Source organism: Lithobates pipiens, unplaced genomic scaffold (assembly GCF_037356315.1).
Source record: "Lithobates pipiens isolate NorthernLeopardFrog02 unplaced genomic scaffold, aLitPip1_a1.2 Scaffold_27, whole genome shotgun sequence".
NCBI lineage: Eukaryota > Metazoa > Chordata > Amphibia > Anura > Ranidae > Lithobates > Lithobates pipiens.
In genome coordinates, this window is record NW_027507788.1 from 148,452,677 (window position 1) to 148,480,198 (window position 27,522).

The 27,522-nt window shown below is 42.5% G+C and overlaps 1 protein-coding gene across 4 annotated transcripts in view; it reads left to right on the plus strand.

Annotated features, from left to right (window-relative positions):
• The window catches only part of PRKCZ (protein kinase C zeta), a 614,201-nt gene that overhangs the window by 199,546 nt on the left and 387,133 nt on the right, over positions 1–27,522 (plus strand). The window contains exon 1 of one of the 4 annotated variants that reach the window (XM_077457662.1): positions 18,535–18,773. The exons of 2 other annotated variants lie outside the window; for them this stretch is intronic. In XM_077457662.1, the coding sequence (XP_077313788.1) occupies positions 18,758–18,773 (16 nt within the window). In that variant the 5' untranslated portion in view covers positions 18,535–18,757. Of the gene's footprint in view, positions 1–18,534; positions 18,774–19,466; positions 20,050–27,522 lie in introns of those variants that run through there. One more of the 4 variants, XM_077457660.1, reaches the window with a different exon arrangement.

The window sequence follows — 27,522 nt, forward strand, 5'->3', positions numbered from 1 at the left end:
TGGGCGGAAGTGACGTTTTGATGTCGCTTCCGCCCAGCAATTGTATGGAGATAGGTGGGGGCCATCTTACCCTCACTCATCTCCATACTAAGCCAGCAAGGGGACGCGATCACCTCCGCCGCTGCCGACTGCTCCGGTAAGCGGCGGAGGGCACCAGGTTTCGGCGGGAGGGGGCCCCCTCTCTGCCACCGATTAGAAGTGATCTTGTTGCAAATCTGCTGCAGAGACCACTTTTATAGTGGACCGCCCGCTGAAAAGGAGGATACCGGGGGTTATGGTAGCTAGCTGCTGCCATAACAATGATATCCTCCTTCAAACAGCTGCCGTAAAAATGCGGCGGGTTGTCCGTAACTGGTTAACTGCTTGCCGACCGCCGGCTGTCAAATGACAGCCAGGCAGCACGGCTCTTGGGGCAGGAGGGCATCATATGGCGGCCTCTCGTTTAAACAGGGAATGCGTGCGATCGTGCGCGCATCCCTGTTCCTTCGGTGGCGGAGTGTCACGGAGACACCGCTCGCCATAGAGGGGGGTGAACAGCCATTGGGTATGGCTGTTTACCACGCGATCGGCTGTGAGGAAGTCACGGCCGATCACAGATGGTTACACCCCCACTGTGCACGGCTCGGGCGCGAACTCGCTGCGTGTGCACATCAGTGGCGGCGTGCTCCCGGGAACGCTGCTAATCACAAACGCTGGTAAACCGCCATTGGCCAGCTGTTTACCCCCGTGATCGGCCGTGATTGTTTCACAGCCGATCACTAAATGCAAACAAACTGCGGTAACGAGATGTTACCAACCCACACTGATTGCCCCCCCCCCCCCCCCCAATAAAGAGGACCTGTCACCACCCATCATAGTACCTGTCACTCACAGTCCATCAGAGTACCTGTCGCAGCCCATCAGAGTACCCGAGTACCTGTCGCAGCCCATCAGAGTACCCGAGTACCTGTCGCAGCCCATCAGAGTACCCGAGTACCTGTCGCAGCCCATCAGAGTACCCGAGTACCTGTCGCAGCCCATCTGAGTACTGTCCTGGTGCTCCTGGACCTTTAAAAGTGTGATGGGTAGGAATAAAATGAGATGTGTAATTTATACTCCAAGAATGCCTGAAGGTACTACTTCAATGTTCGGCCACTCTATGTGGCCAGGCTGTGTAAAAGTATCACATGTGGTATCGCTATACTCGGGAAGAGTAGCAGAATGTGTTTTGGGGTGTAATTTTTGTATGCTATGTGTTAGAAATATCTTATAAATTTACAACTTTTTTTTTTTTTTTTACACAAACCATGTGCGTTTTCATTTTTTTCCACATTTTCCAAAAACTTCTGGAAAAAAAATGAACCGTTCAAGAATAATATGCCTCATAGATTATATATTGGGGTGTTTTGCTTTCGAAAATTGGGTCATTTTGTGGGAAATTCCATTGTCTTGGGGCTCCAGGGCCTTCAAAAGTGTAATAAGTGGTCGTGAAATGAGATGCGTCATTTATGCTCATAGAACGCCTGAAGGTGCTACTTCAATGTTGGTGCTCTGTATGTGGCCAGGCTGTGTAAAAGTCTCACACGTGGTATCACCATACTTGGGAAGAGTAGCAGAATGTATTTTGGGGTGTAATTTGTTGTATGCATATGCTGTGTGTGAGAAATAACCTGATAATATGACAATTTTGTAAAGAAAAAAAATCTTCATTTTCCAAAGAATTGTGGGGAAAAAATTACAACTTAAAAACACTCACCATGCTTCTTACGTAATACCTTGGAATTTCTACTTTCTAAAAAGGGGTCATTTGGGGGGTATTTGTATTTTCCTGACTTGTTAGTGTCTCAAGAAATGAGATACACCTGATGTACGGAAGGCCTGATCCTGTGATCAATTTTCAGTGATTGGCACCATAGTTTGTAGACTCTATAACTTTCACAAAGTCCAAATAATATACACTAATTTGGGTTATTTTTACCAAAGATATGTAGCAGTAGCAGTATAAATTTTGGCCAAACTTTATGAAGAAAAATTACTAATTAGAAAAATTTTATGACAAAGAAAAGGGCATTTTTTTCACAAAATTTACGTTTTTTTTAATCTATAGCGCAAAAAATAAAAAACCACTAGTGATTAAATACCACTAAAAGAAAGCTCTATTTGTGTGGAAAAAAAGGACACACGTTTCATATGGGTACAGTGTTGCATGACTGAGTAATTGTCATTAAAACTGTGAGAGCGCTGAAAGCTGAAAATTGGTCTGGACAGGAAGGGGGTGTAAGTGCACTGTATTGAGGTGGTTAAAGTGCACCAAACACCACTTTACAGATTATAACCACCTCAATACAGGGCACTTAAACCCCCTTCCTGCCCAGACCAGTTTTCAGCTTTCGGCGCACTCACACTTTGAATGACATTTTCTAAGATAATTAAACTAGTGAAAAATATAGTAGTGAAAAAAATTATTAATCATCACATATATATGATAACGTGCAATATATATCCTTAATACAAATAAAGTGCGATAGTGATAAATGTGCAAACATATAACATAATAATGTGCAAAACGACTTATAAAGTGCAGCAAACTTCTAAAGTGCCAAAAACTTTCCAAAGTGCAGTCCATGCTAAGAAGCAGTTATACCCTACAATGATGTGAACCATCAAAGATTTTATAAATCAAGTCCCACAATATTGCAATGTATTATAATCAAATCTTCTTATAATAGTTCATCCAAGATCAATTAACGTGCAAAGCTGGGTGCAGTCCACCTCCAAACAGTGAAAATCCCACCAATCCTCTGTGCTCAGTGCAATCCAGGGTGCGCCCCCTATTTTCCCCAGCCTCTCACCTCTATTAACAGCCACTACAGGCCATATGACGCTGTATGAGTGATGACTGATACTCTCACATCGACCAAGCCACTTCCCCCAGTCTTAACACGCCATATAATATAAAATGCCCTCGGTTTTCACAGTAACACAAAATCCAGTCATATGGTGAGGGAAAGAAGAATAAGGGGCTCCAATGTGTAGTATGACTAACATTGAACTTTTAATATTCCACATAAACACTTACATAAAAGTTAGATAAAAAAAGCGCTGTATACAATGGATACTTCCCGTCTCTGCTGCGATCGGAAGTGACGACGACACCTGGCTCCTCCCTGACACATTGCGTCACCGTTCACGTGACTTTTTCAAAGTGTCAAGGTATATAGATGACCTTATTATTATTTGGTGGGTTAAATTAGATGAATTCAATATGTGGTGACAATCCCCAGTCCTGGAGTCTCTTAAATTTCTTCCCTTTGCAGCCTGGGGCACTGGTGTGATCTTACAGGGAACCAGGAGACAGGAAACAAAAAGCAGCTGGTCGTGACTTCACAGGAACAGGAAATTTAATTTCGCCTATTTGCTCAGTCATGTAACGCTGTACCCAAATGAAATTTGCGTCCCCTTTTTTTTTTTTCACACAAATGGAGCTTTCTTTTGGTGGTATTTAATCACTAATGGGTATTTTATTTTTTTGTGCTATAAATAAAAAAAACATTTTTTTGAAAAATATAATTTTTCTTTGTTTCTGTCATAAAATTTAGCAAATTAGTAATTTTTCTTCATAATTTTGCCCAAAATTTATACTGCTATATATATTGGGTAAAAATAACCCAAATTAGTGTATATTATTTGGTCTTTGTGAAAGTTAGAGTCTACAAACTATTGGTGCCAATCACTGAAAACATCTGATCAGGCCTTCAGTACATCAGGTGAATCTCATTTCTTGAGGTACTAACAAGTCAGAAAAGTACAAATACCCCCCAAATTACCCCCTTTTAGAAATGAGACATTCCAAGGTTTTAAGTAGCATGATGAGTTTTTTTAAGTTTTATCTTTTTCCCACAATTCTTTGCAAAACTAAGATTTTTAATTTTTTTACAAAATTGTCATATTAACTGGTTATTTCTCTTACAGAGCACATGCATACAACAAATTACTTCCCAAATTACTTTCTGCTACTCCTTCTGAGTATGGGAATAGCACATGTGTCTGACTTTTACAGACTGGCCACATACAAAGGCCCAACATTGAAGTAGCACCATCAGGCGATCTACGAGCATAAATTGCACATCTCACTTTTCAACCACCTATTACACTTTTGAAGGCCCTAGAGCACCAGGACAATGGAATTGCCCACCAAATGACCCCATTTTGGAAAGCAAACACCCCAATGTATTATCTACGTGGTATGAGTCTTTTAAATGGTTATTTTTTTTCCAGAAGTTTTTTGAAAATGTGGGGGGAAAAAATGAAAACAATTTTTTTTTTTTTTTTACACAAAGTTGTATTTCCAACACATATCAAAAAAGACACCCCAAAATACATTTTTCTACTCTTGAGTATGGGGATACCACATGTGTGAGACTTTTACACAGCTTGGCAACACACAGAGGCCCAACATCCAAGTAGCACCATCAGACATTCTAGGAGCATACTTTACATAATTTCCTGGCGACCTATTATTTTGAAGGCCCTTCATATTTCTAATACATGGCATGTACATACCAAGAATTACAATCCAAAATTAAATTCTATTGCGGAAAGGGTAAAAAAATTATCTGTGCTTTTAGGAGAGTCCACAGAAGAGCGCGCTGGTCCAGGCAGCAGTCAGGGATGTGCTACAGCAGCAATAGTAATTATCCAGGCAGCAGGCAGGAATATTGTCTATGGTCAGCACAAGGATATTGTCAGCACAGCCAAAGCTTTTGTCCATAGAAATTGTCCAGGCAGAGACAGCCAACACAGCCATAATATTGGTCCTGGTACACTCTTACCTGCAGACACTCATTATTGTACCGCTCTCCAGCCCTGCATAAACATACTGCCTCTTGCTACAGCTAATTATTTGCATAGTCCAGGTAGCAGGCAGAGGTGTTCATGCGGCAGGCAAAGGCATGATGGCAGTAAGTCAGCAGCAGGCTGAGGGTCACAATCGGGTAACACCTGGGCACAGGGGTAGAGGCTTTGACCCACCCAAATATCTATGAAGCCTCTGGACTCCAGACCCTAATCCGGAGATTACGAAACCCGGAGGAAACAAAAACATTTTCTCCACCCGGAAAAACGATTCTGTAGCCCCTCACATATGTGAAACCCCTGCGTACTACAGTAGCAGGGCAACAGATCAGTCCAAGCAGTAGGCAAATCATAGTCCATAAAATAGGCCAGGGTCAGTTCACGTGCAAGCAGTCCAAAAGGTTGGCAGAGACCTAGTCAAAAAGCAGGCCAGGGTCAGTTCATGTGGACGGCAGTGCCATAGTTAATTGGGGAAGGAAAATATGGGCTAATATTTTAGGAATGTATGATAAAGTTCAAAGCATTCACCAATGCAAAAGCCAGGTTGGGAGAGACACTGGGGACATTGGTAGCTGGTATCTTTTCTAAATCCTCTTCTGCTGCACACGTGACATCTTTTTTGCCATCTTCAGCCTACTTCAGATGGGGGAATGTTGTACAGGAAGTGGTGTTCATGAGGTCAGCTAACAGCATAAGAGCGAAGGTCTTCGGGGGGGGTCTTTTTTTGATAGACAAGGGACGTGACTACTACTTCTATGAATTTTAGGAAGGGGGTGGGGCTTTGTTGCTTTGGTGTAGACTATGTGGGAATTATAAATGGCCAAATGGAGGAAATTGCTACCTTCTTGTATCAGAATCGGGACCTCTTTATTGACAAATAGGGCTGAATCATTTGATCATTAAAATCCCCCCCCCGTAGAGATTATAATCTTGGACACATGTCGGCTTTTCAATGGGACCTCATCTTCACTGAACTACAACTGTAGTGTCATTGTGAATGGTGGACATCATGTGCACGTTCCGGTTATCCTTCTACCTCAAGGCCAGCACTTCATTGCATCTCAGTGTTGCTCTTTCCCCCCCTTCGCAGCTTTTTGTTTACTATGGATTGTGGGAAGCTCTTCCTATTTTTTTCTGGAGGCTCCGCAGGCCAGGGTTTTTTCGATGTATAGATGTTTGAAAAGGGGCAAGCTAGTATAGAAGTTGTCAAGGTATATATGATATCCTTTTTTCAGAAGTGGGTAAGCCAGGTCCCATACAATTTTTCCAGTTGTGCCCATGTAGGCCGGGCACTCAGGGGGCTGGAGCTGGGCATCTCTTCCTTCATATATACGGAATGCATAAAGATATCCCGTGACTCTCTCACAGAGCTTGTAAAATTGTACTTTGTATTTGGCCTTTTTGCTAGAAATACAGTGGTGTGAAAAAGTGTTTGCCCCCTTCCTCATTTCCTGTTCCTTTGCATGTTTGTCACACTTAAGTGTTTCGGAACATCAAACCAATTTAAACAATAGTCAAGGACAACACAAGTAAACACAAAATGCAATTTGTAAATGAAGGTGTTTATTATTAAAGGTGAAAAAAAATCCAAACCATCATGGCCCTGTGTGAAAAAGTGATTGCCCCCTAAACCTAATAACTGATTGGGCCACCCTTAGCAGCAACAACTGCAACCAAGCGTTTGCGATAACGTGCAATGAGGCTTTTACAGTGTCCTGGAGGAATTTTGGCCCACTCATCTTTGCAGAATTGTCCTAATTCAGTTACATTAGAGGGTTTTCGAGCATGAACGGCCTTTTTAAGGTCATACCACAACATCTCAATAGGATTCAGGTCAGGACTTTGGCTAGGCCACTCCAAAGTCTTCATTTTGTTTTTCTTCGGCCATTCGGTGGTGGACTTGCTGGTGTGTTTAGGATCATTGTCCTGCTGCAGAACCCAAGTTCGTTTCAGCTTGAGTACACGAACAGATGGTCGGACATTCTCCTTCAGGATCTCTTGGTAGACAGCAGAATTCATAGTTCCTTTTATCACGGCAAGTCTTCCAGGTCCTGAAGCAGCAAAACAGCCCCAGACCATCACACTACCACCACCATATTTTACTGTTGGTATAATGTTCTTTTTCTTAAATGCAGTGTTCCTTCTACGCCAGATATACTTGGACACACACCTTCCAAAGAGTTCCACTTTTGTCTCATCGGTCCACAGAATGTCCCAAAAGTCTTGGGGATCATCAAGATGTGTTGTGGAGAAATTGAGATGAGCTTTGATGTTCTTTTTGCTCAGCAGTGGTTTTCTCCTTGGAACTCTGCCATGCAGGCCATTTTTGCCCAGTCTTTTCCTGATGGTGGAGGCATGAACGCTGACCGCAAGTGAGGCCTGCAGTTCCTTGGACGTTGTTGTGGGTTCTTTTGTGACCTCTTGGATGAGTCGTCGCTGCGCTCTTGGGGTAATTTTGGGCGGCCGGCCACTCCTGGGAAGGTTCACCACTGTTCCATGTCTTCGCCATTTGTGGATAATGGCTCTCACTGTGGTTCGCTGGATTCCCAAAGCTTTGGAAATGGCTTTATAACCCTTTCCAGACTGATAGATCTCAATTACTTTCTTTCTCAATTGTTGCTGAATTTCTTTGGGTCTCGGCATGATGTGTAGCTTTTAAGGATCTTCTGGTGGACCTTACTGTGTCAAGCAGCTCCTATTTAAGTGATGCCTTGATTGTGAACAGGTGTGGCAATAAGTGTGACAAACATGCAAAGGAACAGGAAATGAGGGAGGGGGCAAACACTTTTTCACACCACTGTATATCATTTTATTCCTAGCCGGCCTGGAAATGGTACCAGGGACTCATCCACACATATATGCTTCTCGGGGACATAGTTATGCAGATCGTTGGGAAAATAAATGGGCTAATTTTATATAGCTTATCGGAATTTGGATGATTGCGGGGAGGGCACTGGGTGTTGTCGTTAAAATGAAGGAATCTCATAATCCTTTCATATTGGGACCTGGCCATTACCGCAGAATACATGAGCGGATGTGGTGGATGGGGTTGGTGGACCAATAGACATGTCCTTCATTTTTTTTTGTAAGCCCCATGTTTAGTGTGAGGCCCAAAAACAATTTGAACTCCTCCAAATTCAGATCTCTACACTCAAACTGATGGCCATAAGATGATTGGGGGGTTGTTGGCAATATACTGCTGGGCATATAAATTAGTCTGGTCCAAAATGAATTGCAGCGAATTGTTGGCCAAAAACAGATGAAAGTAATCGATCCCTGTGAAATTTTGGGTGTTGGCCTGCACACCTGGCTGTGCTGTGAAAGGGGGAATAATTGGTGCTCCCGAGTCGGAAGGCAGCCATGTTGGGTTGGCATGTATGTAGCAGCCCTGGCTCTTGGGGAACGTGACACTCCAGTAGTTGGGGGAGAGTTGAATTTCCTGTGCTGGTACTCAGGCTTGATGTGGCACCACTGGTACTGGGCCTGGGCATTTGTTTGCGGGGCCTATCGCTGGCGTATGAGAACTCCCCGGTGCTCTAATCCATCATGGAGAGGATCTGAAATGCCTCCTCAGTGGTATATACTCTTTTGGACATGGCTGTTTGACAGATGGGGGGCAGGTGACTGTCACAGATAGGCTGTGCGATGGGTGGCAGGTGAAGTCACTAAGGGGTGATGGTTTGACGGGTGATGGTCACTGATGAGTGACAGGCCACGGACGGTGACGGGTGATGGTCACTGATGGGTGACAGGCCATGGTCACTTATGGTTGATATTTGCACTTCTGACGGTCACTGATGGATGACAGGCCACGGTCACTGATGGGTGATGGGTCACAGGCCACGGTCACTGATGGGCGACGGGTGCACTGCTTATGATCACTGATGGGTGGCAGGTTATGGATGACAGGCCATGGTCACTGATGGGGGAAGAGTGCACCGCTGATGGTCACTGATTGGTGGCAGGTAATGCATGACAGGCCACGTTCATTGATGGGTGACAGGTGCACCGCTGATGGTCACGGATTGGTGACAGGGCACGGTGACGGTTGCACCGCTGATGGTTACTGATGGCAGTCTCTTATATGACAGGTGCACTTTTATGGGGTGACTGTGGTGACTTTTGGTTGACAGATGACAATTGGGGGGGGGGGGGGTGATGGGACAGGTGTGGTGTTGGTGCAGACACTACTAAACATAGATCTGTAACTCACTGCTCCTGGCTCTTTCCTCACACTGGAAATGGTATGTGAGGAGAGAAGAGCTGGTAACGGTTACAGCTCTGTTTACATTTAGTGATCGGCTGTGAATGAAGATGATCACGTGGTACACAGCCCTGGCCAATGGCTGGTTACTATCGTCAGTGATGAGCAGTGTTCCCGGGAACACGCTGCCACTGACGGACATGTGCAGCTCGCTCACAATCGCACACATGCGCCGTGTAAAGGGGGGTGCTGCCATATGCAATCAGCCATGAATTCATCACAGCGATCGCGCGGTAAACAGCCACGCCCAGTGGCTGTTCACCCCTGTCGGTGACAATCGTTGTCTTTTTTTTTTTTTTTTTTTGCTTTATAAATTCAATTATTGCTGCAGCAGATTCTAGACATGGTACAGAGTTGCCACTTTACAGGTAGACTAAGGGGACCCCACAGGCAATATATTGGAAGGAATTTTTAATTTTTATGCTTTCACTTTAAAAATCAAAAAAAATCTTTGCTTATTTAAAAATTGTTTTTCACAAACTTTTTTTTAATTCATGTCCCCAGGACAGGACCCGGACCCCTATAACCATTATATGCCCAATTACTTGCATATAAGCCTTCAAAATGGCCACTTTTGATTTTTGATGTTCGGGTCTCATTGACTTTAATGGGGTTCGTTATTCGGGTCCAAACTTTCAGATCATGAAACGTGTCAGGGCATGGATGTGCGGCAACTAGTAAGAACGTTTCATTACAACAAGAGATGTCTAGGCTGAATTGGCAGGTGCAGCGGCAGTGTGGTGAGAGATCACTGGCTTGACAAGTCACCCCCAATCTGCTAAATACTAAAATTTACATAGTGATCAGCCATGATTGGTCAAGGCTGATCACGTGGTATAGTCTGTCAGAAACTCTTTACCTAGATTTCACACACCGCAACAACGATCACCGAAATGCCGGGGCTTGATATCCTGGCAACATATGACATCCGGTCAGGATATCGAAACCACTTTGCCGACGTCATATTGCTATATGGCAGGCAGCAAGTGGTTAAACAAAAGTTAACTAGTGCTTTAAAAGAGAAGTATGATCAAATCTTTTTTTGGGCGGGTCATAGGAGTGCATTTACTTGCTCTCCTGTAACCCAGAATCAGCTAACATTGAGCTACAGTCAGCAAACAGCTGCCAGCTTGAAAAGCTGCTAAACATGGCTTAACACTGGATGACATGTCAAAATTCAATGGTTCCCTATGAGAGAACCCATTGATTTGAAAAGTCACAGCACCTCAAGTCGGATCATCATGAATCAGCTTGTGCGCTGAGGATCTTGAGGGGGAACCCTTGCCAAAATGAAAAAATAAAAAAAACTGGTGTGGGGCTTCCCCCCAAGAGCATACCAGACCCTCCAGTCTGGTATGAATTTTAAGGGGAACCCCATGCCAAAAAAATTGGAGTGGCGTTCCCCCCTCCCCCCAAAATCCATGCCAGACCCTTATCTGAGCATGCAGCCCGGAATGGGGACAAGAGCCTCTTCTCGACAACCCTGGCCAGTGGTAGTCTGGGTCTGCGGGTGGGGGGTTATCGGAATCTGGAAGCCACCTTTAACAAGGTGGCCCCCAGATCACAGCCCTCCACCCTATGTGAATGAGTATGGGGTACATAGTATGGTCCAGGAGGGGGGGCCTGCTCGCCTGTCCCCCCCCCCCCCTTTCATTTATTTTTTTCAATTTTGGTGAGTGCTCCCCTTCGAGATCCTCGGCACCCAAGCTGCACCGCAAGTTGGATCATCATGATCCGACTTCTGGTGCAACTTCTATTTTCATCAATGGGCTCTCATAGGTAACCTTTGATTTTGACTAGAGGCAGAGAAACGCTGCTAAAAGCTAGCGCGGCTAAACGTGCATTAACGCCAATGCAAAAAGTTATGTTTTTACAGATGCTTTTTCCTGGCGTTGGTAGTGACTTTGCAGCTCGTTTTTTCTAACTCCATGTGTCCATGAGGTCTTAAAATTGAAATCGCAAAAAAACATGGTACCTTAAAAAAAAGGTGGGACATTGTTACTGCGGTACATGCAATTCAGCTCCGTGATACACTGAGCTGGCGAGGAGGGGGGGGTGGAGGTCTGGGCGCACCAGGATGACACCCTGCAATGGGCGGCACCCGTGGCGGACTCCACCCCCTTTCAGGATCAGCTTTTTTTCTTTCGGCCAATAACAAAAACAAATTTTTCAGCCGATAATTTTCGGCGGCTGAAATTTCAGTACACTTATTTCTTCTTCATAGCGCCAACAGTTTGTGCAACTCTTTACCATATAGAGGGAGACAATACAGCAACAATTCAGTACAAGAGGGTTAGGAGGACCTGCTCCTGCGAGCTTACAATCTAATAGGGAGGGGCTGGTCGAACAAAAGGTAGTACTGTGAGGGATGAACTGATGGGAGGTATAGAAGATTCAGTTATTAAAGTGGTTGTATACTCGAATTTTTTACTTTTACCTACAGGAAAGCCTATGATAAGGCTTACCTGTAGGTAAAAAAAATATCTCCTAAACCTGTACGGTTTAGGAGATATTCCCCTCGGTATGCGCCGCTGACTGCAGCGGCGCATGCGCACAAGGGGATTCTCGGCCTGAAAATCCGGCAGTGGCCGGCGGCCGGAATGAAATCTCCTGCGCGCATGCGCGGGAGTGACCGGAGCCGCGTTACCCGGAAGAAACGCTGAGGGAGGATGTCTGCTCCCTCGGCATGGATTGGGCCAGATGTCGGGGCCTCGTTCTAAGGTAAGTATTTCATAATGAGCTAGTATGCGGTGCATACTAGCTCATTATGCCTTTTGCTTTGCAGGTTTAAAAAAAAATAAAAAAAATTGCGGGTTTACTACCGCTTTAACTGAAGGCTGAATAGGCTTCCCTGAAGAGGAGTCTTCAGCGATCACCTAAAAGTGAACAGAATAGGAGATAGCCGGACAAATTGGGGTTGGTGCATTCCAGAGGATGGGAGAGGCCCTGTAGGAGTCTTGGAGACAAGGGAGCTAGAAAGCAGGGGGTCTTGGGATAAGCAGAGAGGATTGTTTGCGTGATATTTGGAAATAACATTGGTCATGTAGCTGGGGCAGAGTTGTAAATGGCTTTGTATGTTCTTGTTTTGAATTTTTTTCGTTGGGCAATAGGAAGCCACTGGAGGGATTGACAGAGAGGGATGGCAGAGACTGAACAATTGGTAAGGTGGATGAGTCTGACAGCAACATTAATGATATACTAAAGATGGGATAGCCTGCGGAGAGGTAGACCAATGAAGAGGGAGCTACAATAGTCAAGGCGACAGATGACAAGGAAGTGAGCAAGCTACTTAGTGGTTTCAACGGTTAAAAGGGGGCGATAATGGAGATGTTACAGAGGTGAAGTCTGCAAGATTTGGACAGCCATTGGATTTGGGGCTGAAAGAACAGGTCAGAGTCCAGGATTACACCTAGCACCCTGACACGAGGGGAGAGACTGATGATTGCATTCTTGATCTTGGAGAATTCAGAGGAGGGAGTAAAGGTTGGAGAAAATATTATGAGCTCAGTTTTAGAAAGACTGAGTTTGAGGAAGTGGTGTAACATCCATGCTGATATGTCATTAGGTTTGTAATGCGAGAGGAGACTGAAGTAGTGAGGTGAGGAGTAGAGAAATATATTTGTGTGTTGTCTGCATAGAGATGGTACTGGAAGCCATGGGAGTTTACCACCTGACCAAGGGAGGAGGTGTAGATGAAGTAGAGGAGGGGTTCGAAAACGGAACCTTGGGGGACCCCTACAGAAAGAGGAAGTGCAGAGGAGGGCATAGTTATAGGTAATGTTAAAGGAGTTCTGTGATCGATGGGAAGAGAACCAGGAGAGAGCCGAGTCTTGAAGGCCAAGAGAGTGGAGCCTCTTGAGGCAGAGGCCGTGGTCAACGGTGTCAAATGCCTATTTAAATGAGATGTCGACCCATTTCTCCTATTTAAGCGTTTTAAAATAAAAAAGTACGAAATCAGGTTCTCGAGCTGGTGATATTTATTTTAAATACATTTAATATTTTTTAAAATAAATGTGTGCTTAATGGGGCTTTCTATAGCTGCCTGGAGTTTAGCTATAGTTTTATTATTTTAACATTAATAGGTACTTTACATACAATGTACCCGGAGAATATGGGGGCATTAAAGGCTAGTTGACACCAGATGTAGTCTGTTGTTCTGCATCAAAAAATACATGAAGTGTTTAACCTGGATTCCAGTCGCCCTAGTTCACACCAGTGCAGTCAACAAAAGTATAACATGTTGCATTTTTCTCTGTATGGAACTTTGCAAAATGCATAAAAAACACACCAGAAAGTATATATCCTCAATTGAGATGAAGGAAAAAAGAAGGGAAAAAAAAACACAAAAAAATGCACTGGAATGCATGTAAAATGCGCATGCAGAAATGAACTCGAAATGCAGAGATTGTGGCGTGAACCGACCCTAAAGGGATTTTTCTTTATTGTGCATGTTTAAATATGAAATGGGTATTATATTTTCCTCTGCGGTCTTCAGACTCCTAGAGCTGAGCCTTTTTCTTTCTCTTAGCCTTTTTCAATCCTGTGCACATTTTCATTTCTTTGTGTTGCCAGTATCCCAAGGCCTTTGGAAAAACAACCATGGCAAACAATTTCAATGCAAATGAAAAGGAATAACAATATTGTACAAACACAGAGCTTCATCTGTCTCTGCAGAAGAGGTGGTGTAGTTTTGGCTAGGCAAGGCCAGAACAGTGATTTTCTGTGAGATCTACAAATTGACCAAATGAACAGGACTAATGATGTACCGGTATCTATTTCTTGCTGTGCTACTATCAATAAGCTTCAGCTTTCCTCAATAGTTAACCTGGGGTGTAATCTTGAAGCAGCAGGACCTTGATGTAAGGTATCTATACCATAATAATGAATGTGAACCTGACCCGGCCTAAAACATTTCTAAGGTAATAATAGTGCTATGATACAGCAAGCAGGAATGTTAATCTTCAGACTGATCCCTGTGAAGCTCCTTAGATCCCAGGTCCTGGATGTAAACTGGGCCCGGTTTTCTACCCAAGCTATTTGGTTGTACCACTTCATGGTGCTAAGCCTTGCCTCCTGTCACTTAGCAGTCAGACGACCATGGCTATTCTGCCCATTTAGGTTCAAGTAAGTTAAAGTTGATATACAAGGGATGGGGCCTAAATTGACTTTGACACCATTTTAAGAAACGTAATAAGCAATTCCTCCAAAGAAGGTTTATGACCGACCTGTCTCACTGAGCATCACTGTCTTGTAAAGATAAGATGCTGAAAATCTTTGGAATCCCTCATCCTTTGGGAGTTTCACTCTCTTGGTACACCCATAGTATCTTTATATATTTTGGTGAATTAGGGCACTATAAGGCATTTTAGTTGTTGTATGGTAGGGGTGTCTCGGGTTGAGTGCCCATTTGGAACACCCATAGTATATTTTGTTTTTACACTTAATGGGTACTGCAAGGCACTTTAATTCTTTATTTGATATCAGTGCAGGGGCCAGTGACCTGGGTGACTGTGTGCTCTGTAGTGGTACCAATACACTTTCCAGTTCGCATTTAACACTATTGGATTAATATGTTATGAGGGGGTATTTTTTATAGTTAAATACGTTTTTTTTTGAGCACGGCACATTTTATTTAACAAAAAGTAAACACACATGTCAATTAGATTGACTCATATAGTGACACTTCTATACTAGGTTGCAGCAAACAGAGAAATTTATATTGTGAGTTCCTTGTGCGCAGGTAGTCCATTTTTTCTTATAACGTGCGCTCCTGGGGCCCGCGCGGCACGCGCTCCTGAACCCTGTGCTGCCTCCATGGTTTCAGATATGTCTTGTGACACTTCAGTGAAACTTTTTTATTTTTTTATTTACAATAAGCACATTTTATCCCTTCACATTTTACAAATAACCTAAAGTGATAGAAAAGAGTATCCCTGCACTATCGTAACTAAAATCTATTAAGCCTCAAATAGGGTTGCAGCCAAACACCGACAGGGGTATAAGCCCTACCACTGAAACATATAACAAAAATCAAATAAATGGTGCTGCGCTCCCTTAAACCATTAAACTAAATAATATTAATCTATAAAATGCTGATCAATAAATACATAAATTATCTGTGAATAATTCGTGATCAGTGATTAAATTGACTAGTGCAACAAAACATTGCAAACGAATATATATATATATATATATATATGTGCAGAAATAAAAATCACATATATAAAATCGCATAAATCAAGGCAAAATCACACAGTGAAAGTGATAAATACAGGAATGGATTCCCTGATGAAGTCACATGACGATACGCGTCGGAAGGAAGTGATTGTGGATACAGGAAGTCACGTCTGAGAGACGAAAAGGAACATTTAACTGCTATTTGGCGTTTTAAACTGATTTGTTTGTGAGTACCTTTCCATTTGTTTTGAGTTTTTTAATAAAAGTGTATACATACTTCACCATTTGGAGCCCTCCTGTTTCCTTCTCTGTGAGATCCTGCCTTAATGTGGGGAGAAGTCCTCCTAGTTTGGAACTAAGGGTACACCGCTGTCACCATCTGAGACCTTGGTCTCTTTATGCTGTTTGCCTTACAGCAGTAAGGTAAGGGGCCACCCTATATGTTAGAGGCGGGACACTGAAGAGACACCAGAGTGTGCACAGTTTGCGTTGTATTGCACCTGCTACTACAAGAAGCACCTTACGGACTCTTTGCCACTTTTTAATTTTATTTTTATTATTTGCTTGCAGTCTGAGAGATTTTTTACATTTGCCTGCACTGAATGTTTCACCATCAAGTTTTGCTTTATACACACTTTGTGTGATATTTTATTTTTTTGCATTTATCACTGTATGGGTATATGCGATTTCTTTTCTATTTATGCGACTTTATGTGTTTTTAGTTACACCGAGTAAGATAATTTATTTATTGGCATTTATCACTTTCACTGTGTGATTTTATGCGATTTTTGCCTTGATTTATGCGATTTTTATATATGTGATTTTTATTTCTGCATATATATATATATATATATATATATATATATATATATATATATATATATATATATATATATATATATATATATTCGTTTGGAATGTTTTGTTGCACTAGTCAATTTAATCACTGATCACGAATTATTCACAGATAATTTATGTATTTATTGATCAGCATTTTATGGATTAATATTATTTAGTTTAATGGTTTAAGGGAGCGCAGCACCATTTATTTGATTTTTGTTATATTTTACAAATAACGTTTCTCTTTTCCTGTCTCTCCTGTCTTTTCTCTCTCTCTCATCCTCTTTTATTTCTCTCTTCCTTCTCGCTTTAAATATTCTTAAAAAATATTGAAACCTTAAAAATGTTAGGTCGGATAACAAAAAACGACATTATAAACATAAAGATCAATGACTATTCTCACTGAGGATTTCTGCAGCTGCACTGACAGCCACACACCTCAGATGTGCTGACTCTGTTTCACATAACACACACCCAGCTATTGACAGATGGGTGTTTAAAATAGACTGGCCGTGATAGAAGGCATAAGGACTCATGGGAACTGTAGTTCCCTGTGGAAGATGTAGAAGCTAGCTCAGTGAAAGGAATGACTTGCTTGCTCTGCTGAACTCCTCCCACCCGTCACTAGCATTATCAAACCGAGTAATGGCTAGGGGGATTAGAGACCATAATTGCATTTTTAATATTGCCATGTGTAATTTTGAGGTGTTTATATAAGAGTTTATTAAAATGAGCATGTTGCCTTTAGTTGTACTTTAAGCTTTACTGTTTCACCCTGTTACACAAAAATCACAATTCTTTGTTCACCATTGTGTCAGAATACCTTAACAATTTTTGGGGTAAATGGAAATATTGGAGCCTAGGGGCCTGATTTACTACAAGTGTGCTTGCTCAAGAGCTTAGTAAATGAGGTAACACTTCACTTTGAAAAGAATGCTTAATCATATGCAAGGAAAAAAAAAAAAAAAACATTTTTGCTTGTTCTTGATTGGATGAAATCAGCAGAGCTCCCCCTCATGTCAGAGCTTCCCCTCAGATCTAGAGAAAATGCACTTGCAGTGCACAGTATATTTGCCTTTAGTAAATCAACCTCTAAGATCCCTTTCATACTGAGGCAGTTTTCAGGCGTTTTAGTGCTAGAAATAGCTCCTGTAAAGTTCCTGAAAACTGTCCCCCATGCCGCCCGAGTGTGAAGCCTGAGTGCTTTCACACTGGGGCGGTGTTCTTGTAGTACTAAGAAAAAGTCCTGCAAGCAGCATCTTTGGGAGCGCTGTATACAGCACTGCCAAAATGCCCCTGCCCATTGCAGTGAATGGGCAGCGCTTCAGCTGCAACACAGGTGTTTTTAACCCCTTTGGGTTAAAAGCATCCCGCTAGTGACTGAAAAGCGCTGAATAAACAGTGGAAAGGGGCGCTAAAACGAGAAATGCTTTACTGCGAACACAGCCGTGGCCCCAACGTGAAAGGGGTCTACTTACCTTCAGTCACTAGATGTCTCTATGGTCTCTGAGCCCAGACTATCATGGACATACCTCCTGGGGGGAACATCTGTTATCCTGGGCTCAGAGTACTACAATAGTGAATGGTGCTCAGACATCATTACATGTGACACGTGTGCACTTTGTTATGGGGCTTATGGATGTGAGTGCATGTGTGACACCACGCTCCCTAGAGAGTGGAAGGGAGAATTAAAAACATGTCACTGGATTTACACTTTAGTATGGGCAGCAGCTCCAGTTTTTATAACCCAGCCCCAAACTAAATCTATTTTACTAAAAATAAGAGAAATGTGTTTGTATCGCTCATAGCAACTGGTAAGCAGGCTGTCTCTCTTTTCTAGTCCTGGTTAGCATGAGAAAGCCATGCAGTCACTGTGGACTCTACAGGCAACTGGTCTTTCCTCCAGATTTGAAAAACTAGATCCATTGAAAAGGTCTTTTACAAAAATAAAATCTCCACCCATCGGGTTTAGCCCTGATCTAAATGTCAGAAGCCATGGCAAAATATGGTGCGATTGCACAGATCACCAATGTACATACAATCACAGAGCAGTATTTGACCTGACATGTGGAGATGAAACTTGGAATTGTAATGTTACAGCCTCACTCTTTGGCAGCTGTGGGTGGCTGCTGGGTTTTTCTTGCTCTGTAATTCCCTCTTTAGTGGACTGAGCTTTTTTTTTCTTCTAATCACAGGGTTCCTCCTTGTCTCACTGGCCAGCTACTGAAAGGATCTCAGTGTTATAGCTTTCCCCAGTTATGTCACTCCTTCCATTTCATACAGCAATTACGTGTTCCTCAGACTGGTGTAATAATGTTTTCCTACATGGGAGTCTCCCGGGGATGTGTTGTTGCCCTGTGTGTGTATATATGTGTGTGAGGGCCCTGCAGACAGTAACACGGCTGGCATTGGAACATCCCGCCCACTGCCTATGAGCATCTCGCTCTCTGTAGTTTGTAGTGCACAGAAAAAGGCTTTTGTCGCCTCAGCACTGCCTGTCCTCTACCTTCACACCGAGGGAGCGAGAGAGAGAGAGAGGGGGAGGAGATAGGTGGGGAGCCCTGGCTGCTTTGTGCATGGGGTGCTCAACACAGAGACCAGCCGAGATGCTCACACAATGCACCAGCTGTTACTTTTGGATGTATGCATCCTTTTAAAGGTGATCCTTTTTTTCCTTTCTCTGTATCTGTTTCATCCTCATTGCCTTCTGCTGAGAATTAATATTGTTTTCATTTTCACTGGAGATTTGATGAAACTTCATTCAGGATTCCACCCCAGTGATGCACAGGCAACATTAACCCGTTTATAATCTGGTTAACTCTTTCTTGACTGGAAGATTATTTATTTTTTTTTACTGGTGGCTTCTAGCAGTACACGTGACCTAATGTACATGGTATTTGTTACATACTGCCCAATTGTGCTCCTAATATTTTGTTTTGATTAAATGATGGTGGTTTTTAACATGTAGCCCTTTGTTTTGTTTTTTTTCTTTTCATTACTAATTGATTTTGTTTAGATTATCAGAATTAGGATTGCTACTTTTAATAAAATATAATTTAATACAGAATTGCTTTATGTATATGGTGTCAGACTCTACATATTGCACCTCCCTTTTGGTGTCTCACCAAGTGTGATCTGTCGGTGGCAGCCCTCTGAAGTTTGTTTGTGCCAGGTGCATAGCTGGTGGCACCAGCTTCAGTGTTTCTGGGGCATCCAGGCCATGTTTTCTTGTGTGCCTCAGCTGTTCAATGCAGCCTCCCATGAGACCGAGCCACCCATGCCTGGATACACAGGGCAGAGAGCCGTCTAAACGGCCTTCCATTAAATATTTGAATACCGTCCCCTTTCTTTTATATACGATTTGTCTGTAACATGCATCTCCTGATCCTGCCTTTTGTCCTTCAAATCTAATGATCGTGAAACAGCAGCATTCGTTAATAAAAGAACAGCAGAGGGGGAGAAGGAGGGTGGTTGCCACAGGGAATGTTTCCCTCTAACACATGCTTCAATTTAAGAAACAGGAAAAAAAATCACTTTTGCTTGGGATGGTAAAAAAGAGAGAATCCTCCTAGTGAGTAATGTGCGTGGATGAAGCCTGAGAGCTGTCCACTGATGCATTGCTGTGTGCAAGTGGGTGAAGTGTATGTGTGATGCAGACAAGTCAGCATTCCACCTCTGTAGCTGCTGTGCCTTGTGGTTCTGCTGTGCAATCACAGATTGCTGAAAGACATTCAGATAGCGCTCGTGTCTCTGGCATGCATGTGGATGTTCCTGAATTGTGTCAAGCTTGAGACTGGAATGAGAGATCTTGGAGACAAAAAAGGGTCCTTTCAGTGTTATTGATCAAAGAATCGAGTCACTCAGCATTGCTATGGAGAAGGGATGCTGCCGATAAGGAATATTAAAGCGAGGAATGTATCCCAAGAAATCTGATGGTATGTTGGCAAGGCCCTCTTTTTACAGGGATGTTCGGAGGTTGCGTCTAAACTGTTTGCTTCCTAGAAGGATGCTACTACCTGGTATTTGATAACAGATGATCCTTTTTCTCTTAGAGAAGTGTATGGCTTCATTCTGTATCTTCTGCAATGCTGTAAATGAGCAGACTCTTGGATGCCTTTACATAAGGAGTTTTTCTTGTGTGCTGCTTCTGCTGCTGGAATCGAGATATTGCTGTGCCATACCTTTTGATTTCTTGGTTAGCTTCTTTGTCCAGTTCATTTGATCTATGCCAGTTGCCCTGTTTTATCAGCTCTGCTGGCTTTTTTGTTTTTGTTACTACTTTTTTTTTTTTTTTGATAAAAATTGTTTGTCCTTTTCTATCTGGGAATTGTTTAATGCTTTTATGTATCAGATTGCTAGAACATATTGCACTTTATGTGATGATATGTGACCGAGGGTGGGTATAGGATATGTGATTATCCTCCTACATGCAGATAGACACTACAGATTAATAGCTTAATGGCACGGTATAGCTGTGCCTGCAGTGCCTCATACTTACTCTGTTTTGATACAGTTAATTAAGGGATTATTGCCGAATCTGACTAGGCAGATTTGTGTTTTTGCACTTTCTATAGCACCCCTATGTAACCTGGATTAGAAAAATTGTTTTCAGTGCATGCCAGCATAGTGAATAGTGATTTGCACTCTGTCTGGTTTATGACTGATGGTGAACCACTCCTATAAGATTTTCTGTCTGAATCTAAGCTGGTATGGCTTTAAAATAATGCCATCAGTTCTGGCGTCTTCATGGGCAACGCATTTGGGGAAGAAAATAAACCTCATGGCCACGGGCATTCTACTGGGCAACTGACTTGCTGAGTTTTTGCATTTCTGCAGTGTTTACATATAAAAGTATCATAGTTGTGTTGGTGATTTGTTTATGAACAAATATGTTACAAAACAATCAAAAACAGGTCAGTGTAATTGTTTGCTCAATGCAAAAGGCAATAGGAAAGTGCGCAATACAGTAACCCATAGCAACCATAATTCATTTTGGTGTAAAGCTGTTGAAAAATGTAACATGTTTTCAGTGGTTACCATGATTTACTCTGCCCTCCACTTCCTCATTCTCTATTATCTTTTCACATTCTTCTCAAATATTGTTTTAGCCTGGTCTTCTTATATACATAGAAGATGAAATGATTTTTGCTATGGATGACCTATTTTAATTTATAATGTTCTGTGTATGCATATTTTAATAACCTCTTTGGAGCATCTAGATTTTTTAAAGGACATTGGTAAATATTAGCAGTAGCTGTAGTTTGTTTAGAATACATCTTGTATGTGAGGATGTTTAGAATATGCATATTTTATGTTATTGTGCATTGTCTGACACTCCCCCCTCCTTTCCCTACTGCCACTATAATTAGGAGGAGGGGAGAGGAGGTCATTTGGATCACATGATCACACCAGCAGCGATTCCAAGGTCATGCTCTTCCTTTGATGCCAATTTGCTAAGATCTTCCCAGCTGTGTGACCTTCTTGTGTAACAAGCTGAAAGTTGTATACTTGGTCATACCTATACCATACTTTTATATCTTGCCTCTTGTGTTACATAAATAAATGTAATTCAAGTGTAATATTTATGCACGTAAAACAGTGTCTGCCTGCTAAATATTTACTTGCTTAGGCAGGCCATACATGGTCGAATTCCGAGTGAAATTTATTTTCAAAATCAGAAATTTTATGCGTTTTTTTTGATCTGATGTGCCACCATTGATTTTTGAAATTTGACCAACCAAGCCTTCAATTTCACCTCATGATTCTATAGAAAAGATTTTTAGTGGCCGGGAATCTTCTTTACTTTCTGAGAATTTTTTCTTTTCTTGCACTTGTGTGCATTCCTTTTTCTATTACATTTCTCACACAATCCTCCCATCATTGATTAGAAAATCATTTTGTTTTTTTCAAAAAATTTCCAACATGCCCGAATACGCAAATTTAATTGCCGCACAAAAATCGTCTGTTTCTGCAGCCCACCGACAGTGCGAAATTCGAACGAAAACTCTTAGATAAGATTTTCGAAAGAAAATTATTTTAAAATTCAACCCGTGTATGGCCAGCCTTACTTATATTTGGGATAAATAGATTGGGTGTAGCAGGCCTTGATGCTGAAAAAGAATTCAAAAGCATAGAGGTTAGGGGAGTCTATGGGCATCATAAACATTCAGCAAATCATTTAGAACACAAGTGTTGTATGAACACTTTATTCATGTATATTAGATTGTTATGGAAATAACATTGCTAAGCTGGTTTTCATTTAGTATGTTAGATCTCAGGAGTGAGGTTGTCTTTAAAGACAGCATGTGCATTCTTTTTTTTATAGGTTAAGAACACTATGAGAGTGCATCCAATTTGCTAAGCCTACAAGGATGTTTGGTGTAATGCCTTACCTGATTTATATGCACCACTCTGGGATCCCTATCTCTTATAAAAAAAAAAAGAAGATTCTTGGCTTCTGCTTGACTTGCAGCTAAGCTTAGACATCTAACAGTCCAATGTGAAAGTGTCCAGCAGAGGCTCCCACATTTGACAGTTGAGTTGTGGAGGCAGATCTTACCTTGGAAAAAGGCAAGGCTTGGCTTTAGGTTGAGCAGAAGTCAAGGCCCTCTGTATAGTAAGAGTTTCACAGAAGCCAAAAGGAAGATTTCAGTCTCTTAACAGAGTGCCTGAACATTGTCAGAATTGTCACTTGGTGCATATGGATATACCTGTCAGGTTATTGTATCAAAAAACAGCACCCTTATCAGACTAAATGCAGGCACTGTTCGGCCAACAGGCTACTTCAACAAAAGTTGTTTGAACCATTGTCTTCTAACAAGCCCATCGTGTTTGCAGGGCCATAAACAAACTCAAATTTCTGCTGACCCAGTAGGAATTGGACGACATTCAGGCAGAGTATATCCAACCTCATAGGCTTCAGGGAGGAATTTCGCTACTGAATTTTAGAACTTTATTTTCAGTAACAGGCAAGCTGTAAAATAAGGAATTCTCATTACAAATGATTTTGCATAATGCAGCAGTATCCATCTTGGATATTTTTTGATATTTGCAGCTATGGATGGGGAGAAGAGGAAGAAGGACAACCTGATGTGTATAACCTCTATTCTGCTTTACAGCTTTCTATCATAGTATAGGATTGAGGTGGTGATCTTCAGGTGGCTCACACAGTGCTCAATCAAAAGTGATAAAATCAGCTTTTTGTGTGACTTTCATGGTAAAATCCATCTACGCCAACAAATACAGGGAAACATGCTTTACCATTCATGCTGAATATGTAAAATGTTTTTGACAGGGACTGTGATTGGCTTATTAGCTGGCTACAGATTATACAATTTTTGTTCAATTTCCTTTAGATTTACCTTCAACTATATAGTACCAGGGCCTGCCTGATTGCATACAATTTCAAAGTGTTTAGGTTTGACCTCATTTTATATGGTTTTGGTAAATCTAAAAGAGTTGTACAAGAAAATTGTATAGTGTGTTGCCAGAACTTGGATAAATTCTACAAAACAGATTAAGATAGTTGACAATGTTCTGATTAGGGTTCCTCAAACTTCAATGATGAGTATGTATGATCTATAGGAATCGGCCTAAACAGAGGAGTTTTTAAAGCACTTGGTCCACCCATGTTTTAGTGTTTACTACCCCCTTTTTTTGCGCAGCATAAAGATTTACAGAAATTCTTCCCACATTGGACAATGAATAGTTTCTAGCTTCCTTGTGTGATTGGCCATACACTGTGCACATTTTGGCTGGTTTCTTGTGTACGGTTATGCTGTGGATTGTCTGTGTCATTTTATCTTCCGGTGTTCAGGTCTTATCACGAAAAGTGAGACAGAAGAGGGAAACGCCCTTTTCCTTTTCTTCACAGATATGGACCTTTTATGGATTTTTAGACAGGTAATCAACAAGTGAGCAGGAAATGCTGGGTTTTCTTAATAGAAAGCCCAGTAAGTATAAAAGATTTTGCCATAAAAGCATTCTGCTTTTAATTTCTATTTGAAAAATAAAATTTTTGTATAAATAATGAAAAGCACATTTAAATACTATGTATGCAAGGCGTAATAAAAGTAGCGCCCCCCCCCCACCTCCCTTAATTTGGTCTATTGCTACAATTAAGCTGGCCAAATCTCAGCCAATCCAGCAGGGACCAGCCAATATTCAATCCATCTTTATGGGGGAATCTAGTGATTTAAGGCATCATCTATGATCTGCCTTAGATTCTTTCAGTCCATTGTTAAACAGCTGTAAGAAATGGGCGAATGTCCAAAAGAAAATGTTTTTGTTGCACTCCTTTCACATATGGATCATCTAAGATTTCAAACAAGTGGGATATACACTTTCTGTTTATAGTTGTGTTTGTCATTGGATTTCAAATGATTTATTGATCTTAATTCCAGGAAATCTGTGTATAAGAAACTATAAAAATATAAAGTAGACTGGCCATGTCATCAAATCAATTTTATATCTGTATTTTCTGTAAGTTGTTTTTCTTCTGCACTCAAAGCGATATTAAATGCTAAGTACAAAGGATGTGACGTAGGGTGTAATATGCTCCAGCATGAGGGTGGTGGTTCCTCTCCCCGCACCTGCTGTTTTCAAAAACAGTACGGCTGTGTGGGGGCGCCGCCCATGCAGCTGCTTAATTAATTTTCAGTGATCTGTGAATGAATGGGTTACCTGTCCTGTTGAGCACCACAGCAGACAACTTGTAGTTCTTAACCCCTTGCTGACCAGCCACCGCCATTTTACTGTGGCAGGTCGGCACGATCCCGCGAGCCATCGTAGCTATACTTCAGCTCGTGGGATCAGAATAGCAGGCATGCGCATGCCGCTTGATGTGCCGATGGTCTTGGCGATCGCGGGCACGAGCGGCAAAACAAGGAAGTGGTGTGTGTGTGTGTGTAAACACACAAATCCCTGTTCTGTGAGGAGAGGCGTGACAGATCATGAGTTCCTATTAGCCAAGAGCCACGATCCGTAACTTCTAGGTCAGTCCCCTCCCCCTACAGTTAGAAACACAAACAGAGAACACATTTAACCCCTTGATTGCCCTCCTAGTGTTAACCCCTTCCCCGCCCGTGACATTTTTATAGTAATCAATGCATTTTTATAGCACTGATTTCTGCATGAATGCAGTTGGTTCCAAAAATGTGTCAAAATCGTCTGTGTCTGCCATAATGTCGCAGTCCTGATAAAAATCGCAGATCGCTGCCATTACTAGTAAAAAAATAAAATAAAAATGCTATAAATCTATCCCCTATTTTGCTATTCTTTTGTTTATAGCGGGAAAAAAAATGCAGAGGCGATCAAATACCACCAAAAGAAAGCTCTTTTGCGCGGTCGCACGACCACGCAATTGTCAGTTAAAGCAACGCAGTGCCGAATCGCAAAAAATTACCCAGTTATTCAGCCAAACCTTCTGGGGCTGAAGTGGTTAGTGAACTGTGAGTGCGTTGATGGGCGCACTCAAAATTCATTCACAAGCCTTGCAGCTTTCAAACAGACAGTCCGCACAGGTACATGCCGAAAGCTGCAGGACTGTGCTGCAGAAGCCTGACATTGTACCCAGGATCCACTGATCACAGGTGCAATACTCTCCAGGCTTCTGCTATAAAAATAATAGATGCATATTTTTTTTTCTGCAAAAATGTGCATTTATTTTTTCGCGAAAAAGCGAACGTATCCTTTAAACCCAAAACTAAAAATGTACTATATATTGCACCTGACCAATCCTTAGATGTTTTAGTTCGTTTTTTAGTTTTACTGTTTTAGACAAGTTTCCTCTGTTTTCCCCTGGTAAACTGGCTAGTAACACACCCTCCTGTATTAGAGAGCCCCCATTCTGGATGAAGGAGCACAGGGGACACTTTTGGACAGAAGCTTTGTCAGCCCAAGGAGAGGGGAATGTTAGATGTACCGTATATACTCGAGTATAAGCCGAGATTTTCAGCCTCTTTTTTGAGGCTGAAAGTGCCCCCTCGGCTTATACTCGAGTCACCGCTGTCTGACTGCTCGATCAGCGTATCGAGCAGACAGACGGCGGACATTAAAATTCAAAAGCCGCGCCTCCTTCTCCGCCTCCGCCTGTGATAGGCGGAACACTGAATTTCCCAGCAGTCAGTGTTCCGCCTATCACGGACATCCGTTCATTCTCATACTACGGACGAGTATGAGAGGATGTCCGTGATAGGCGGAACACAGGCTGCTGGGAAATTGAGTGTTCCGCCTATCACAGGCGGAGGACGGAGGCGCAGCTTTTGAATCGTAGAATGGCCGCCGAGAAGAGCGGCGATCCATCGGCACGACACGGGACGGAGGAGGCACGGGACGGAGGAGGCACGGGACGGAGGAGGCACGGGACGGAGGAGGCACGGGACAGAGGAGGCACGGGACACCGGAAGGCACGGGACAGAGGAGGCTCGGGACGACGGCGGCTCGGGACGGAGGCTTGGGACACAGGTAGGCTGGACACACACACAAGGCTGCACGGACACACACACACACACACACACACACACACACACACACACACACACACACACACACACACACACACACACACACACACGGATGGATGGATGGATGGATACACACACACACACACACACACACAGGGATGGATGGATGGATGAATACACACACACACACACACACACACACACACACACACACAGGGATGGATGGATACACACACAGGGATGGATGGACGGACACACAGGGATGGATGGATGGATGGATGGATGGACACACACACAGGGATGGATGGACGGACACACACACAGGGATGGACGGACACACAGGGATGGACAGCCATGTCTCACCCTCGGCTTATACACGAGTCAATAAGTTTTCCAGTTTTTTGGGGGTAAATTGGGGGCCTCGGCTTATATTCGGGTCGGCCTATACTCGAGTATATACGGTACATCATGTATTAGCAGATTTAGATACAGTAACAATTTGAAGCCAAACGTCACCTCACACTGCAGTTACACAACCGTTTTTTCTTCTTTTGGTGATAAAAGTTTTACATGAATAAATAAAAGCTCATCGTTGTAAATGCATGTGTCGGTAGTAAATGGTTTGTCTCCATACCCTATCTGCTACATTTGCTAGAGAGCTTGTTCTGTTGCAAAGCAGAAGACTTACTGACTCAGTCACCAGATGAAAATAAAAGAAAGAGGGCCTAAAGAAAACAAATGCAGCCACCACATCTAAGAATTGGTAAGCTGCAATATAAGACCACTTTAATCAGGGATAGGCTGGTTAGAATTAAAATCTTGGTGGTCCCACTGGACTTCTTGTCTCCCACCTTGTGTATTGATATTTTGGCTACACAAGCCAATCTCATTGGTTATTTTAACAAAACAGTCTTCCCTGATCGACTGATAGAAGTCCTGGTATGA